The sequence below is a fragment of the Lissotriton helveticus genome, chromosome 2_2 (assembly GCF_964261635.1).
Source record: "Lissotriton helveticus chromosome 2_2, aLisHel1.1, whole genome shotgun sequence".
NCBI classification, from domain to species: Eukaryota; Metazoa; Chordata; class Amphibia; order Caudata; family Salamandridae; genus Lissotriton; species Lissotriton helveticus.
The window spans coordinates 107,018,715-107,037,393 of NC_136060.1; the positions used below are offsets into that span (position 1 = coordinate 107,018,715).

General features: G+C 52.0%; 1 protein-coding gene across 1 annotated transcript in view; it reads left to right on the forward strand.

Annotated features, from left to right (window-relative positions):
• Positions 1-18,679, forward strand: part of PPAT (phosphoribosyl pyrophosphate amidotransferase) — a 334,080-nt gene that overhangs the window by 276,512 nt on the left and 38,889 nt on the right. Inside the window, exons 8-9 of the mRNA XM_078678160.1 lie at positions 7,609-7,736; positions 7,886-8,107. Coding sequence (XP_078534286.1) covers positions 7,609-7,736; positions 7,886-8,107 — 350 coding nt within the window. The remainder of the gene's footprint in view (positions 1-7,608; positions 7,737-7,885; positions 8,108-18,679) is intronic.

Sequence of the window (18,679 nt, forward strand, 5' to 3'; positions counted from 1 at the left end):
CTTGAGGTGGACCCTTAGGAAAAACTTTCCAGCTGGCAGTTTCATAGCATTGTATTGAATTTTAGCTTTGTCCCAGTCAAGGCTCCTCGCACCTCCGAAACAAGCATTTACAATGCAATGGTTTTGCCTTTGTTAAAGTTAGAGCTATTGGCATTGCTCTTGACACTCTGAAGCTCCACTCTGAAGCTCCACTCTGAAGCTCCACTCTGAAGCTCCACTCTGAAGCTCCACTCTGAAGCTCCACTCTGAAGCTCCACTCTGAAGCTCCACTCTGAAGCTCCACTCTGAAGCTCCACTCTGAAGCTCCACTCTGAAGCTCCACTCTGAAGCTCCACTCTGAAGCTCCACTCTGAAGCTCCACTCTGAAGCTCCACTCTGAAGCTCCACTCTGAAGCTCCACTCTGAAGCTCCACTCTGCACTCTGAAGCTCCACTCTGCACTCTGAAGCTCCACTCTGCACTCTGAAGCTCCACTCTGCACTCTGAAGCTCCACTCTGCACTCTGAAGCTCCACTCTGTACTCTGAAGCTCCACTCTGAAGCTCCACTCTGAAGCTCCACTCTGAAGCTCCACTCTGAAGCTCCACTCTGAAGCTCCACTCTGAAGCTCCACTCTGAAGCTCCACTCTGAAGCTCCACTCTGAAGCTCCACTCTGAAGCTCCACTCTGAAGCTCCACTCTGAAGCTCCACTCTGAAGCTCCACTCTGAAGCTCGAATCTGCAGCTCCACTCTGAATCTGCAGCTCCACTCTGAATCTGCAGCTCCACTCTGAATCTGCAGCTCCACTCTGAAGCTCCACTCTGCACTCTGAAGCTCCACTCTGCACTCTGAAGCTCCACTCTGCACTCTGAAGCTCCACTCTGCACTCTGAAGCTCCACTCTGAAGCTCCACTCTGAAGCTCCACTCTGCACTCTGAAGCTCCACTCTGAAGCTCCACTCTGAAGCTCCACTCTGAAGCTCCACTCTGAAGCTCCACTCTGAAGCTCCACTCTGAAGCTCCACTCTGAAGCTCCACTCTGAAGCTCCACTCTGAAGCTCCACTCTGAAGCTCCACTCTGAAGCTCCACTCTGAAGCTCCACTCTGAAGCTCCACTCTGAAGCTCCACTCTGAAGCTCCACTCTGAAGCTCCACTCTGAAGCTCCACTCTGAAGCTCCACTCTGAAGCTCCACTCTGAAGCTCCACTCTGCACTCTGCACTCTGAAGCTGCACTCTGAAGCTCCACTCTGCACTCTGAAGCTCCACTCTGCACTCTGAAGCTCCACTCTGCACTCTGAAGCTCCACTCTGCACTCTGAAGCTCCACTCTGCACTCTGAAGCTCCACTCTGCACTCTGAAGCTCCACTCTGCACTCTGAAGCTCCACTCTGCAGCTCCACTCTGAAGCTCCACTCTGCAGCTCCACTCTGAAGCTCCACTCTGAAGCTCCACTCTGCACTCTGAAGCTCCACTCTGCACTCTGAAGCTCCACTCTGCACTCTGAAGCTCCACTCTGAAGCTCCACTCTGCACTCTGAAGCTCCACTCTGAAGCTCCACTCTGCACTCTGAAGCTGCACTCTGCACTCTGAAGCTCCACTCTGCACTCTGAAGCTCCACTCTGCACTCTGAAGCTCCACTCTGAAGCTCCACTCTGAAGCTCCACTCTGAAGCTCCACTCTGCACTCTGAAGCTCCACTCTGAAGCTCCACTCTGCACTCTGAAGCTCCACTCTGAAGCTCCACTCTGCACTCTGAAGCTCCACTCTGCACTCTGAAGCTCCACTCTGAAGCGCCACTCTGAAGCTCCACTCTGAAGCTCCACTCTGAAGCGCCACTCTGAAGCGCCACTCTGAAGCGCCACTCTGAAGCTCCACTCTGAAGCTCCACTCTGAAGCTCCACTCTGAAGCTCCACTCTGCACTCTGAAGCTCCACTCTGAAGCTCCACTCTGCACTCTGAAGCTCCACTCTGAAGCTCCACTCTGCACTCTGAAGCTGCACTCTGCACTCTGAAGCTCCACTCTGCACTCTGAAGCTCCACTCTGCACTCTGAAGCTCCACTCTGAAGCTCCACTCTGAAGCTCCACTCTGAAGCTCCACTCTGCACTCTGAAGCTCCACTCTGAAGCTCCACTCTGCACTCTGAAGCTCCACTCTGAAGCTCCACTCTGCACTCTGAAGCTCCACTCTGCACTCTGAAGCTCCACTCTGAAGCGCCACTCTGAAGCGCCACTCTGAAGCGCCACTCAGAAGCGCCACTCAGAAGCGCCACTCTGAAGCGCCACTCTGAAGCGCCACTCTGAAGCGCCACTCTGAAGCGCCACTCTGAAGCGCCACTCTGAAGCTCCACTCTGAAGCGCCACTCTGAAGCGCCACTCTGAAGCTCCACTCTGAAGCTCCACTCTGAAGCTCCACTCTGAAGCTCCACTCTGAAGCTCCACTCTGAAGCTCCACTCTGAAGCTCCACTCTGAAGCTCCACTCTGAAGCTCCACTCTGAAGCTCCACTCTGAAGCTCCACTCTGAAGCTCCACTCTGAAGCTCCACTCTGAAGCTCCACTCTGAAGCTCCACTCTGAAGCTCCACTCTGAAGCTCCACTCTGAAGCTCCACTCTGAAGCTCCACTCTGCACTCTGAAGCTCCACTCTGAATCTGCAGCTCCACTCTGAAGCTCCACTCTGAAGCTCCACTCTGAAGCTCCACTCTGCACTCTGAAGCTCCACTCTGAAGCTCCACTCTGCACTCTGAAGCTCCACTCTGAAGCTCCACTCTGCACTCTGAAGCTCCACTCTGCACTCTGAAGCTCCACTCTGAAGCGCCACTCTGAAGCTCCACTCTGAAGCTCCACTCTGAAGCTCCACTCTGAAGCGCCACTCTGAAGCGCCACTCTGAAGCTCCACTCTGAAGCTCCACTCTGAAGCTCCACTCTGAAGCTCCACTCTGCACTCTGAAGCTCCACTCTGAAGCTCCACTCTGCACTCTGAAGCTCCACTCTGAAGCTCCACTCTGCACTCTGAAGCTGCACTCTGCACTCTGAAGCTCCACTCTGCACTCTGAAGCTCCACTCTGCACTCTGAAGCTCCACTCTGAAGCTCCACTCTGAAGCTCCACTCTGAAGCTCCACTCTGCACTCTGAAGCTCCACTCTGAAGCTCCACTCTGCACTCTGAAGCTCCACTCTGAAGCTCCACTCTGCACTCTGAAGCTCCACTCTGCACTCTGAAGCTCCACTCTGAAGCGCCACTCTGAAGCGCCACTCTGAAGCGCCACTCAGAAGCGCCACTCTGAAGCGCCACTCTGAAGCGCCACTCTGAAGCGCCACTCTGAAGCGCCACTCTGAAGCGCCACTCTGAAGCTCCACTCTGAAGCGCCACTCTGAAGCGCCACTCTGAAGCTCCACTCTGAAGCTCCACTCTGAAGCTCCACTCTGAAGCTCCACTCTGAAGCTCCACTCTGAAGCTCCACTCTGAAGCTCCACTCTGAAGCTCCACTCTGAAGCTCCACTCTGAAGCTCCACTCTGAAGCTCCACTCTGAAGCTCCACTCTGAAGCTCCACTCTGAAGCTCCACTCTGAAGCTCCACTCTGAAGCTCCACTCTGAAGCTCCACTCTGAAGCTCCACTCTGAAGCGCCACTCTGAAGCGCCACTCTGAAGCTCCACTCTGAAGCTCCACTCTGAAGCGCCACTCTGAAGCGCCACTCTGAAGCTCCACTCTGAAGCGCCACTCTGAAGCTCCACTCTGAAGCTCCACTCTGAAGCTCCACTCTGCAGCTCCACTCTGAATCTGCAGCTCCACTCTGAATCTGAAGCTCCACTCTGCACTCTGAAGCTCCACTCTGCACTCTGAAGCTCCACTCTGCACTCTGAAGCTCCACTCTGAAGCTCCACTCTGAAGCTCCACTCTGAAGCTCCACTCTGAAGCTCCACTCTGAAGCTCCACTCTGAAGCTCCACTCTGAAGCTCCACTCTGAAGCTCCACTCTGCACTCTGAAGCTCCACTCTGCACTCTGAAGCTCCACTCTGAAGCTCCACTCTGCACTCTGAAGCTCCACTCTGAAGCTCCACTCTGCACTCTGAAGCTCCACTCTGAAGCTCCACTCTGCACTCTGAAGCTCCACTCTGAAGCTCCACTCTGCACTCTGAAGCTCCACTCTGAAGCTCCACTCTGCACTCTGAAGCTCCACTCTGAAGCTCCACTCTGCACTCTGAAGCTCCACTCTGAAGCTCCACTCTGCACTCTGAAGCTCCACTCTGAAGCTCCACTCTGAAGCTCCACTCTGAAGCTCCACTCTGAAGCTCCACTCTGAAGCTCCACTCTGAAGCTCCACTCTGAAGCTCCACTCTGCACTCTGAAGCTCCACTCTGAAGCTCCACTCTGAAGCTCCACTCTGAAGCTCCACTCTGAAGCTCCACTCTGAAGCTCCACTCTGAAGCTCCACTCTGCACTCTGAAGCTCCACTCTGCACTCTGAAGCTCCACTCTGAAGCTCCACTCTGCACTCTGAAGCTCCACTCTGAAGCTCCACTCTGCACTCTGAAGCTCCACTCTGAAGCTCCACTCTGCACTCTGAAGCTCCACTCTGCACTCTGAAGCTCCACTCTGAAGCTCCACTCTGCACTCTGAAGCTCCACTCTGAAGCTCCACTCTGCACTCTGAAGCTGCACTCTGAAGCTCCACTCTGCACTCTGAAGCTGCACTCTGAAGCTCCACTCTGCACTCTGAAGCTCCACTCTGCACTCTGAAGCTCCACTCTGCACTCTGAAGCTCCACTCTGCACTCTGAAGCTCCACTCTGAAGCTCCACTCTGCACTCTGAAGCTCCACTCTGCACTCTGAAGCTCCACTCTGAAGCTCCACTCTGCACTCTGAAGCTCCACTCTGAAGCTCCACTCTGCACTCTGAAGCTCCACTCTGAAGCTCCACTCTGCACTCTGAAGCTCCACTCTGAAGCTCCACTCTGCACTCTGAAGCTCCACTCTGAAGCTCCACTCTGCACTCTGAAGCTCCACTCTGAAGCTCCACTCTGCACTCTGAAGCTCCACTCTGCACTCTGAAGCTCCACTCTGAAGCTCCACTCTGCACTCTGAAGCTCCACTCTGAAGCGCCACTCTGAAGCTCCACTCTGAAGCTCCACTCTGAAGCTCCACTCTGCAGCTCCACTCTGAATCTGCAGCTCCACTCTGAATCTGCAGCTCCACTCTGAATCTGCAGCTCCACTCTGAATCTGCAGCTCCACTCTGAATCTGCAGCTCCACTCTGAATCTGCAGCTCCACTCTGAATCTGCAGCTCCACTCTGAATCTGCAGCTCCACTCTGAATCTGCAGCTCCACTCTGAAGCTCCACTCTGAAGCTCCACTCTGAAGCTCCACTCTGAAGCTCCACTCTGCACTCTGAAGCTCCACTCTGCACTCTGAAGCTCCACTCTGAAGCTCCACTCTGCACTCTGAAGCTCCACTCTGAAGCTCCACTCTGCACTCTGAAGCTGCACTCTGAAGCTCCACTCTGCACTCTGAAGCTGCACTCTGAAGCTCCACTCTGCACTCTGAAGCTCCACTCTGCACTCTGAAGCTCCACTCTGCACTCTGAAGCTCCACTCTGCACTCTGAAGCTCCACTCTGCACTCTGAAGCTCCACTCTGCACTCTGAAGCTCCACTCTGCACTCTGAAGCTCCACTCTGAAGCTCCACTCTGCACTCTGAAGCTCCACTCTGAAGCTCCACTCTGCACTCTGAAGCTCCACTCTGCACTCTGAAGCTCCACTCTGCACTCTGAAGCTCCACTCTGAAGCTCCACTCTGCACTCTGAAGCTCCACTCTGCACTCTGAAGCTCCACTCTGCACTCTGAAGCTCCACTCTGCACTCTGATGCACTCTGAAGCTCCACTCTGAAGCTCCACTCTGCACTCTGAAGCTCCACTCTGAAGCTCCACTCTGAAGCTCCACTCTGAAGCTCCACTCTGCACTCTGAAGCTCCACTCTGAAGCTGCACTCTGAAGCTCCACTCTGCACTCTGAAGCTCCACTCTGAAGCTCCACTCTGCACTCTGAAGCTCCACTCTGAAGCTCCACTCTGCACTCTGAAGCTCCACTCTGAAGCTCCACTCTGCACTCTGAAGCTCCACTCTGAAGCTCCACTCTGCACTCTGAAGCTCCACTCTGCACTCTGAAGCTCCACTCTGCACTCTGAAGCTCCACTCTGCACTCTGAAGCTCCACTCTGAAGCTCCACTCTGAAGCTCCACTCTGCACTCTGAAGCTCCACTCTGAAGCTCCACTCTGGCTGAACATAACAGTCTGCAGTTTCACACGTTACATTTGTGTTAGCTGCATTACGTCATAATTTATTGTCAAAGGCTGGTTCAAATATGTTCTTTCAATGTTTCAAGCTGTTTTCAAGCGTTCACGCTTTAGTCAGCCCACTACCGAGCAGACTGACCCGGACCCAGCCCAGTCCATCCAGGGCTTTCAGTGGCATTCATCACAGTGTCTCACCGGAAGGCGGGCATCAGAGAGAAGCGGGAGGGGGCGGGAAAGGGGGAGGAGAGAGCTGACGACGGCCGGCCGGAGCAGAAGACGGGCACCAAAACAAGCGGGAGGGGGAGCAAGGGAGGTGCCGGCAATGCCGGAACAGAATCGGGGGCGTTCCCGGCGTCGCGTGACGTCGGCAAAAGCCAAAGAATGTCGGGAACGCCCCCGTGTCTGGTCCGGCATTGACGGACAGGCCCCTCGTCCAATGGCAAGGCTCCATTTACGGAGCCAGCCAATGAATGAGGAGGGCCGACCCAAAGCACACTACAATTCTCATCAGGTTTTCGCCTGCGCGAAAAAGATGCGCAGAGCGCATCTTTTTGGCGAGGCAAAACCTAAAAACAACTAACTCCCATTCTGCTTTTGGACTCAAACAATGTTCTGCAATTAATTTCCAAAGGTTCAGAGCTTCTGCAAGAACATGCTCCCAGCAGTTGCTACAATTTCATAGGTAGCCCACTCATGGAGCATTTTCATCTCAAAATAGTGGCAAAGACCCTTTCTTAAGTGGGACTCAAACCTTTTCGATTTTTTTTCTTCCAAACTTTTCCCTGGATAAATCTTCTTGTATGCAACTAGGGCACAATCTCATTCGGTCTCGAGCCCACCTAAGTTCAAGTCTGCCACTTTTATAAACTACCATTGGTACTTTGCGCTTTATGTTGCGGTTTTAATTTAATCCTTTAAAAAAAATCATATCTCCAGTTCCCTTTATTTAATTTTTTTTTCTCGCTACATTTTTCTTTTCATTTTTAAATTGGCTGTGCAGTTTTACTTTTTCTGTGACTTTTTTTACTTTGTATGCACAGCTTAAATACTATACACATTGCCTTTGATTAAAACCTGGCTGCTTCATGTCACATTACTAGGGAGTGGGCACAGATGTATTATTTATTTTTTGTGACCTCTAGCAGGTGGTGCCCTTATCTTTCGAGGTCGGTGTCCACCCAAATTAATAATCCACTTTCCTACATTTTGTAAACACAGTGCTATGAAATTTGGAAGAGTGTGCTATTTATAGTCACAATTTATGGGCCTATTAATTTGACCTTTTATTGTTATTGATAAATTGTATATTTTTGTTTTACCTATCAGTCTCTCTTAACTTTAAGGCCAGATGGTGTATTCAGTAAGACGGAGATGTGGGCAGCAGTTGGCAATTGAAGCACCAGTGGAAGCAGACATAGTCAGCACTGTGCCTGAGTCTGCAACACCAGCAGCACTGGGTTACGCAGAGAAGGTAATCATGCATTGTAATCAGTTATTCCAATATTGTGTTGATAAGATCATTGGAAATATTTCTCAAACATACATTTTTCTTGTGCCTATATTAAATTGCACACCTGACTGTATATTTAAATGCTCTAACTTTGTTCCCCTCGTCTGCAGTGTGGGTTGCAGTATGTGGAAGTCCTCTGTAAAAATCGCTATGTTGGGAGAACCTTTATCCAGCCAAATATGAGATTACGGCAGCTGGGAGTCGCCAAAAAATTTGGAGTCTTATCGGATAACTTTGCTGGCAAAAGGGTCGTCCTTGTGGATGATTCCATAGTGCGAGGGAATACAATCTCTCCTATTATAAAGCTGCTGCGGGACTCTGGTGCAAAAGAGGTGAGCTCACTCGACAGCAAATTGTAAAGTGTGAAAAAATCCAGATTTATTGTAAAGTCAAGTTCAAAAAGTCTGTTTTACTGCACTCTACACTGGGTACATTTTTTTATTCTTTGCTGAATGAGCTCACCTAAGAATAATACAAAATAAATTCAATGCCTGCCAAAGTATTGGTAGAATAATTAAGGATGCAAACCTATATTTAAGCAATACAAGCCAATGGGGAAGATCACTCCTCTGTCGCTATTGACAGGGTTTGAGTGAGAGGGTTCATTCAAAGGCAACGGCCTTACCCCATTAGGTAACTCTGTAAATTACGCAGACCAATGAGGCCACTACTTTGAAACTGAAATTTTTTTCACAGACTAATTTTCATAGATTGGTAACAAAATGTGCAAGACGATCACATGGAAAGGAATTTTTCATGGATACGTTTACTTCAGGAAATTGTAGCAGCAGAGATAAGAACCATATCCATGTACTTATACAGCCTCCTGCACATAAAATTGAATGATTCTACAGCATGTCTCCTGGTTCAGGTACACTTAGTGAGTTAGTTGGACACTGATTCTTTTTTAGAACTCTGGGAGCATCGCATACAGTTGCAAGTGAAAGAAGCTGAAGGGATACCTGGATTGATGCAGCAAGGTGGCTTCTGTCCAGGACTAGCTAAGAATTTCAAAGGTAGCTATCAATCTACTAGGATCTGATCAAAATGAGTGTTTTGGTAATGTACAGCTTTCTGATTTACTGGTATTATTGTTCTTATTGTTTTCAGAACTCCTGCTATAAAAGCAGCTAAAGGGGGGTGGGGCCCTCAGTCGAAGCACGGAGAATATATGTAACTGACACAGGGACTTAATGAGCGTGGGTGCTTGGTAGTCCCAGAAGACCAGGAAAGAGGTGGCGCTGAAGTTCAGGATGCGAGTGACAGCGTCCAATGCTTGGAGCTGAAAGGACAGCTAGTTTTACATGTGCTCCAGACGGAAGTGGCCCGGATGCCCCAACTCAGTCGTATCATAAAGCCCAACTAAAGCGGTCGGAATAGAGCCGACAGACGCCTGTAGAGGGTGTGAAGGTCGCATTAGTGGAGAAAGAGTTGAGGAGAGAGCACTGGGGCATTTGCCAGAGCTGGAGATTATTGAAGGGGGCACTAAAGAATTAAAGGCAGTGGGGCATGATGTTGGACCTTTGGACATTGAAGCTGGGAAACGTCAACACACGCCAATTCCTACAGGCCACAGTAGGTAACCGGGGAGGCCAGGGATGTCACAAGAGGCCTAGATTGGGCAGTTGCATAGCAGGGACACGGTCAGTATTGTGAGAGTTCGGCCGCATTCTATCTAGGAAGCCTCCTATTGCGTTGTAACAGTGTATATGAGTAGTGACTGGTGCCGGTCCCAGGAAGAAGGAAGCTGCCCAGATGACGATGGGCCGCACCAAAAAGGGGGGCACGTTCAAAGAGATGTTCTCAAAGCAAACTGCTTCACAAGAAGGGGACACCCCGAATACAGCAAGTAGAGCACCCTCACCACCAGGGGAAGATATGGAAGCCCCGGTTACACAACCCTATTTGGAATCCCTGCTCTCCTCCTTGAGGGATATATACAACAGCTTAAAATAGACCTCTCAGGCGAGATGCAAGCCATCAGAAAAGATGTGGAAGAAATTGGGGCTTGGGTGGATACTCTTGAGACTCAGGGGTCAACACAGGCAGAAGATATCACACAACTGCAGCAGGGACTGATTTGTCTCAATGAGCCACTCCTCGACCTACAGGCACACACAGAGGATCTCGAGAAGCGCTTGAGACGGAACAACATTCGGATTAAAGGAGTGCCTCATGATGCGGATAAGGGAGACATGCGTCCTTAACCTGTTTGCCCAGATACTAGGGGACGTTTCAGCAAACGAGATCCATCTTAACAGGACGCACAGAGTGGGGAGAGGCGGTCCAAAGCAAACACAGCCAGCAGAAAACTTGACATGTGTCCATAGTTTCCCCCTCAAGGAAAGAATTCTGCAAGAAGCCAGAGCAACCCCTCAAGTGACATTTAGGGGCAACCACATTCAGCTCTTTCAAGATTTGGCCGCATCCACACTTGTCAATCAGAGGTTGTTCAAACCGGTAACTGCCTTTTTGAGAGCAGAAGACCCCTTACACATGGGGGTCATGCATTTCGGCTAATGCTTCATTGACCGGATCAATTGCATCATCTACGTTCCCTGACAGAAGCATGTACATTGTTGCAGATTGACACTCAACAAGAGAGAACACTGGTGCAGGAAAGTGTAACAAGCAAGTGGAGGGATACTTGAGGTGGAGAAGAGTGGTTCCTAGCCCGGAGTCTCCAGGCCGCACTCGTAGTCCATTGCATCTAAGAGAAGAGCCCTGTTGGAAAACCTCTCAGAAGATTAGAGTTCACAGAGTCCTACCTGAGGGCAATAGGTTGATGAGGTGTCCGGGTGGTTCAGGGGGAGGAGGGGGCGAGTTCTAAGGGTGATAGTTAGGGGGATAGTTATGTCTCCCGACAACACTTATCCACTAGACTGTGGTCGAGCTGGCCGACTCTTCCTACACTTCAGGGACACTTATTGTTTTTTTGTTCTTTTGTAGGTAATGTTTCCGGGTGCTATATTTGCTTTTTGATATTGATAACCCTACGTGTGAAGACATTGGGACTTTGGTTGGGGAATGGGCACGTTCCTTCTCAGGGAAAGTGGGAGCGAAGATAGCAGATATAAAAGGCCGTCTGCTGGGATATCAGGTACAGGTGGTTGCGCAGATGGTGATGGTGGGCTCGATCTACACTACAAATTAAGGGCAGGAAAAATGTCTACAGGGCGCTATAGCAGATATTATGGCCACAAAAGAACAGGGGGTGATCCTTGGGGGAGATTTTAATTTAGTAATGCACAGTGAGTGGGATCGCTCAGCACAGACACGCCGGAACAGGGACAATATCACCGGAAGGGGCCCAATTGGTTACAAGAGTTAGGGGGTTGTACGACTTATGGAGGGTCAAACATCCGAGTACGAGAGATTGCGCATAAGTCTTATGCTAGACTGGACTATTTGCTGGGGACCTGAGTGGCACTATCTCTATGGAGATAGAACAACTGTCTCTGTCCGATCGCTATTTAATTCTCACAGTGATATATCTCCTTAGGGTTGGAGATGGACCCTGTTTCTGGAGAATGAGGGAGAATTTGGTTAGCAGGAAAGAAGTTATGGAGCAGATCAGAAGGGCTATTGAAACTTACATGCAGATTAATGATAACTCGGAGGGGAAACCAGCTATAATCTGGGAAGCATGCAAACCTGTCATACAGGGGGAGTTTATTAGCATTTCAGCAGGAGATAATAAGATATGACGTGAAAGACGTGTACACCTCCTGTAGCGAGTAAGATAGTTGGAGTGGGTTCACCACTATACGGGGATGCTTAGAGTTTGGAGACAGTTGGAAGAAGCCGAAAACAGCTAGCAGGCCTTGATTTTGATCATGCAGAATATGCCCTGCTACTCCTTAAGCATTCCTTTTATGTTGGGCGCAACAAGTGTGGTAGGTTACTAGCAAATAAACTTAAGGGCCTCCGTCTATCACATGCAATTACAGCACTAAGAGAGGAGGACGGCACTTTTCTGACAGGGGATAAGCAAATGGCAGAGAAGTTTAGACTGAACTGCACTGCTCTCTATAGCCCTCCAGGACTCCCCGGCCTCTGATATTGAACACTATTTGGTTGGTGCGAACACTGAGACCCAATCAAAACAGCAAACTGAGACGCTTGACCCACCCATAGGAATAGAAGTTATATCAGCGATATCCCGATTAAAATCACACAGGTCCCCTGGGCCGTATGGCTTTCCGGTGACCTTTTATAAAACTTTCTGTAAAGAATTGGCTCCGATCCTAACCAAGTTTTTAACTCAATTCGGGCCCTGACACTCTGCCACCATCGATGGCTGAATCATCCATTACAGTTATTGCTAAACCTGGGAAAGACGCGCACCAATGTGGGTCTTGTAGACCTATCTCACTCCTGAATGTTGACTGAAAGCTGCTAACCGGGGTGCTGATGCCAGGATTAGTTGTCCGATCAAGCGGGGTTTATTCCGTCCAGGCAGTGTGCATACAATAAAAGCAGCTAAGCTATGTTATAAAGTAGTGCTCTACTCCACTAGCACGTGTACATATTACTCTGTACTGACCTGGATGCAGCAGGTGCCCAAATTTATTAATGTATAGTAGCTTGCAAGAACTGGACCCATGATCTCCTCTCTCTTTCTATCTTTTTCTTTCTCTTTCTCCTCATACCTACAAATGACTAAGAGTGGCCGGCCTGCAACACATTGCCCAGTCACTATGGACCTTCCAGCACTCCACGCAGCCATCACCCAGAGTCCTCCTGTGAGTGAAGATCAGGTGGGAAATGCCGGGGGCGTGGCTTGAGCGCCGATGGTGGAGGTCGCCTGAGCGCTCGGCTCCGCGATCGAGCCTCCAATAACCCTGATAAATCGACACTGCCAATCCCTAACCCACTTGAGATCGTGTGGGGAGGGCCTCTCGGCTGGCGGACCGTCACTGCAGAGCCAGCTGCTGACCAAACGAGCCGAACGCGGCTCGGCTGCCCCGGACTGAGCCGCGACCAAAATGGCGGCCATGCAGAAATAATTACTCCCGAGCAGCCAGCGAACGCACGGGACCTGAGTCCTAGACAAGACCCTCCTCCCCGCCGACGGAGTGTGGTGGCTGCCCAGACCATGATCGGCACTCGGAGACACCAGCGCGGCGGCTCCCACACACGCCTGTCACGCGGATTGGATCGGCCGCTATGCACCCGGATGAGGTCTAGCGGGGAAGAGATTATTGTACAGAGGGCGCTTGTGGCTCTGGCCCACAATCTGGCGGACCCATAAGGTGTGCAACGCCCCCCGAATCAAGGTCGGGTGGAACCGACCCGACTTCCAGGCTGTTGCGGGACGCGAACGTCCAATCACCCAGATTGCAGACCCCTGGGCAACGAACATCATGGCGGCCATGAGACTGTCTTGACACGCGTTGAGCCATGAGCAGGGAGCAGCACTACCGAGCCTGAGGAGGTCGCACCGGTGGAGCAGCGTACGGGCAGGGCGATCCCGCTCCTGCGCTGCTGGGCGCGGGTTGGTCGGGGTGAGGGAGACGGGCGGCCGGCGTGCGTCGCTCTGACGAGGATTGGAAAGGTGGAAGACGCTATAATGGGGGTCCCCTCTGGCGGCCTCAGGCTTGAGGATTACCTGATCGTTCACTGGATAACACAACGCCTTCCTCGCTGCCCCCCCATTCCCTCGGGTGCCGCGGATTGCGGGAGCGGCTGTTGGAATCATCAGGCTGGAAAGAAAGGCGCCCATTGGGTCGAGTTACAAAGAGGGCACCACGAACACTCGAACTCCACAAGGACAGCCCATTCACAAGCCCACCTTCCCTCTGGGTGCCTGAGACCTTGGCGGACTGAGCACCATACTTGCACCCACGGAGGGATACTATCAACGAGCGCAGGAGCACGGTTGAGGTGGAGTGCGGCCACAGATTGGACCTTTGCGGCGACACCCACTCGTCGACAGGGTACAGGGGGAGGTTCAGGGCTGAGCCAGACGGCTGCTGTGCGGAGGATCGCCGAGTCCTGCTCCCTTGGGCCTGAGGTTCGCGCCGGCTGGCGTTGCTGATAAGAACCCTGCACCCTCTTGCTTCCCTGGCTTTGAAACTTCTTGCCCTGCGGCACGAACGCCTCCCCATAGCTGGGTGCTGCAGGCGAAGGCCCTTGAGTCCCGTGGGTTGGCGGAGCGGTCTACCACCTGCCGGGGGCACAGGTGAGGGCACCCCTACATGGATTGCTACGCTCTGGGGCGCATATTAGTGACGGACCGCGGCGGATGGTGCAGGACGGCGCGAGCTGAGGGCCCCCTGTGAAGTGGCGGATTCGGAGGACTACTGATGGGCCGCACCTGGCTCTACGAGGTACGCCGGGCGGACCCTTCCCTGCGACCGACCCTCGTGCGGTTGAGGCTGGCCCTTCCTTTGGACACTTGCGAGATCGGCTGGTACGTGGGCGGCCCGGTCGGTGGTCGGTGGGGCTGGAGGACCCTTGTTGACCCTGGTCCTGGAACTAACGCTGGATGGCCTACCGCGTTATGTGGGGATCCCCGACGATTCGTCTCTCCATCCGCTAAGGCCTTCCTACACCGGAGAACAGTGGAGATCCTGGTGGGCACCATCTTGGACAGGTATACCTGTTATAACCTGCCGACGAACTGCTGATGGGCTCTCTGTGACTGTTCTTTAGAGCCCGAGCTACGCGCACCCAGGTGAAATCCCTCCCAGACGCCGAGGTGTCCGCTGGCCGAGGTGGGCCTCGACGAGATTCGCCTGTCACTGGGCGGCTCACCCCCGCTCGTTGCGGACAACATTGGACGCCACTACCGACATGGGGAAACCGAAAGGAGCCAAGGGCACCATGCAATCCACATCGGACCCAGAGATGCCGGACAAGGGAGAACAACCAGACCCCGAAACGCCACGAGATCCGCACCTACAACACCAGCTGGACAAGATCTTAACGGCGATAAGATACCCGTGCGGCACTTCAACAAGACATAGCACAAGTAGCAACGGGGCTCGGATTGCTCAGAGCGGATCACGGCAAGCTCTCTGATAGGGTCAAAGAGATGGAGGGCACGGTTCGCACCCTGGAGCCAGCGCAAAAAGCCCTCTCAGCCACTATGACTGATGTGTTGGACAGAATAGACGCACTGGAGAAAAGGGCAGAGGACGCTGAAGAGCGCAATCACCGAAACAACATCCGAATCGTAGGACTGCCAGAAAAAATTGAAGGGGGAGATATGGTTTGGTTTCTTGAAGATTGGCTCCGAACAACGGTGGCGCCGGAGGGGTTATCCCCCTTTTACACGCTGGAACGAGCGCATAGGGTCCCGTCCCGGCCTCTGCAGCAGGGCCGCCCTCCGCGCCCAGTGGTTGCATGGCTGCTGCACTTTAGAGACAGAGACCTGTTGCTTCACAATGCTCGGTTAAACGGTCCCTTTCAGATGGAGAACAGTAAAATCAATATCTTTGCGGACTACACTTACGAAACACAGCGTAAACAGACCTCTTTCCTGGCGATTAAACGAGAGCTGAGAAACGAGAGCATCCAATACTCCTTATTATTCCCGGCCAGACTCCGAATTATAGCTTGACACTACCAAATTCTTTGATACACCAGAAGACGTATGTAGCTGGCTGGAACTGTACAGAGCCGGCAAGGACGGTCTTGGCTCACATCTTGAAGCGGTGCTTGAGGGGCAGCCACGACAGAAGTCCAGGCGGATACGCAATAGACGTAGAGGACTTTGGCGACCTTCATTGCTGGAGACGGCGGAGGAGCGGCGGGGTGTTCTGGAGGTGGTGTCCAGCATATCGGGATCACAAGATGCTCCCATGACGGAGGGAACAGAGTCTGGCAGAGGCGATGACCGCTCAGACACTGAGTGCTCGGAAACTGACAGTGTGCCGCTGCCCACGGTCACCCCAGAGACGGCTGAAGGAATACTAGACTAACAATGAGAACTCCTGGTGAGCTGTTGAGGTTGGGGAACGAACTATGGTGAACTGATTGCTACGCACTGGGGGAGGGGGTTGTTTGATCGTTTATAGAAGGGTGACGGGTGAAGCTTTAGTTGAACGAAATCATTTAGGGCTCGATCGCTCACAGGAGGCCCGAGTGGAGGGTGGCTTCCCGTTGGTACTCGACCCCCCCCATATTGCACTTAAGGCACACCTGCGGTGACTACCATTGGGTTTATCTGACAGTTTCTTTTGGGAGTGTTTGGATGGGATCTAGATTGCGATCTTTGGGTCCTGTTCTGGGGGATGGAGGGGGGTTTGGGGAATGTTATCTTGTTGGGGGGAGGGCACGCCATCGGTGCTGGGGATTTTTCACATTTGGACCACGTAGAATTTGGGTGGAGAAGCGGACACGGGACACTGTGGGATAATGGGTGAATTTTCTAACTTGAAATGCATTACCTGGAATGTACGGGGTCTACACGCCATGACGAGACGCCATAAAATACATGCCTACTTGATAAGCAGAGGGGTCCAAATAGCATTATTGCAAGAAACACATTTAACGAAGGCAGAGGGGATAGCATTGCAGTGCAGATGGAGAGGTCAAATCTACAACACTACATATTCAGCTTACGCTAGGGGCGCGCTAATTTGGATCAGGGCTGGAGTCCCTTTTCAAGTTGCCAAGCAAGTTGTGGACCCTGAGGGACGGTTTGTAGCTATAGCGGGAAAGCTGGGAGGCAGGGACATTAACTTTTGCAGCATATACGCGCCCAACGTGGACCAGTTGACCTTTCTTGCGACACTGTCAGGCTCCCTGGACCACTGCTAATAGGAGGAGACTTCAACTCAGTGTTAGATGTTACCCTCGACAGATCGCACCCTCCGCTGGTGGATTCCCTAGCGCACCGCATAGCTAAGGGCAGATTGGAATGGCAATCAAGGTGGGGCCTAACCGACATCTCGCGCGCCCAGCACCCGCACACCCGAGATTATTCCTTTTTTTTATGAATGCACGAGCTCCATGTGAGGCTGGATGCGCTGTTGGGTTCCTCAACGTTGATGCCAACAATTGTGAAAACGGAATATCTGACGAGGACGATATCTGATCACAATCCTTTTTTGATTGATGTGCGGTGGTTTCCGGGCGCCTCCTGTGTTCCTACCTGGATGCTACGCCCAGAAATGCTAGAAGATCCTATTTTCCATAAAGACTTGGAGGAGAGGATAACCCACTACTTCGAAGAGAATGATGGCACGACTAGGGAGAGAGCGACGGAATGGGATGCCTTCAAGGTAGTCGTAAGAGGGTTTTGTATAGGTAAAAAGGTGGGAATAGGAAAGGTGCTTTTGGACGTCCTTGATAAGGCAGACAAGAAACTCCGAGAAATGGAGCTCTTGAGACCTGGTCACCCTGAGTTACAAGAGCGGAGCACAGCAGCGAAAGAAGCAGTAGCAGTTGAAGTAGAAAGGCTGCGTATCTTCGACCACAAGACATACACAGCCAGATAACACGCAGAGGGAGACCAGTCAGGAGCCCTGTTGGCCTGGCTTGCCAACCCCATGAGACGAAGCTCCCCCATAGTATCCATACGCACGGCTGAGGGTGACTAAGTATACACCCAACCTGAAATCCTGCGCAGTTTCTCAAGCTATTATGAAACTCTGTATCAGAGTAAATTGTTAGCTGGTACTCCGGCCATAGACCAGTTTCTAGAAGACCTCCCCTTTCCGGTGTTAGACCCTGAGCAAGCGAAGAACCTGGGCAAAGATATTGAGCTAGGTGAAATCCGTTGCGCCATAAAACAGATGGCATGCAATAAAACCCCGGGGTTGGACGGTTTGCCCATTGAATTTTACGCCAACTACATGGACCTATTGGCTTCACGTCTATTGGTAGTCTACAGAGAGGCGAAACACTTGGGTTGTCTACCGCACACTATGCGCGAAGCATTAGTAATCCCCTTACTTAAACCCGGTAGAGAGAGCAACGATACGACGTCCTACAGACCGCTGTCGATGCTCACAACGGATTACAAAATTTTGAGTAGCATTTTAGCGTCTCGACTGTTAGAGCACATGACCAGACTGGTCCATGAGGACCGAGCGGGCTTCCTACCTAAGCGTAACACCACTATGAACATACGCCGACTAATACGACTATTGGAAGACGACCATGTAGAAGCCCCCCACCCCATGATACTTTCGGTAGACCTGGAAAAGGCATTCGACAGCCTCGAATGGGAATACCTTTGTAAGGTACTCAGGCGCTACGGGGTGGGTGAGGAGTACCTGCAGTGGACTTCTGTGCTGTATGCTTCGGCAATGGCTAGAGTAAAATCGAGCGCGCTGATCTCCCCACAATACTCGGTGGAAAGAGGCACGAGACAGGGATGTTCTCTGTCCCCGTTGCGGTTTGCACTGGCTGTGGAGCCCCTTGCAATGTCAATCCGTACGGGAGCTCATAGGGGATTGCGGAGCTTGACGGGGCAACAGTTCATCTCGCTATACGCTGACGACCTTTTGCTCTTTCTCGAGGATGCCGACGGAGCCCTGGTGGGAGCCGACAACCTGTTGACCGCCTTTGGTGAAATTTCTGGTCTCAAAGTAAACTGGTCCAAGACATGCTTATTCCCAGTACGCAAGGTAGAGACCCAGCCCACCACAATCAGGGCGATCAGGTGGGAACCCAGCTGCCTGAAATATCTAGGGATCCATATCTACCACACCCCAACCGATATCTTGGAGGGCAACATCTCCCGCAGTATCAGAGCGCTGAAGGGTAGTATGTCCTTCTGGGCCACCCTCCCACTATCTGTAGCGGGTCGTATAGCGCTGCTAAAAATGGTGGCGCTCCCACGACTGATATATTATTTTAGGACGCTCCCCGCTTGGATCCCTCCTGCTGTCTTCCGGCTTCTGAAGTCTTTGATAGTGTCTTTTCTCTGGGGAACAGGCCGACACCCA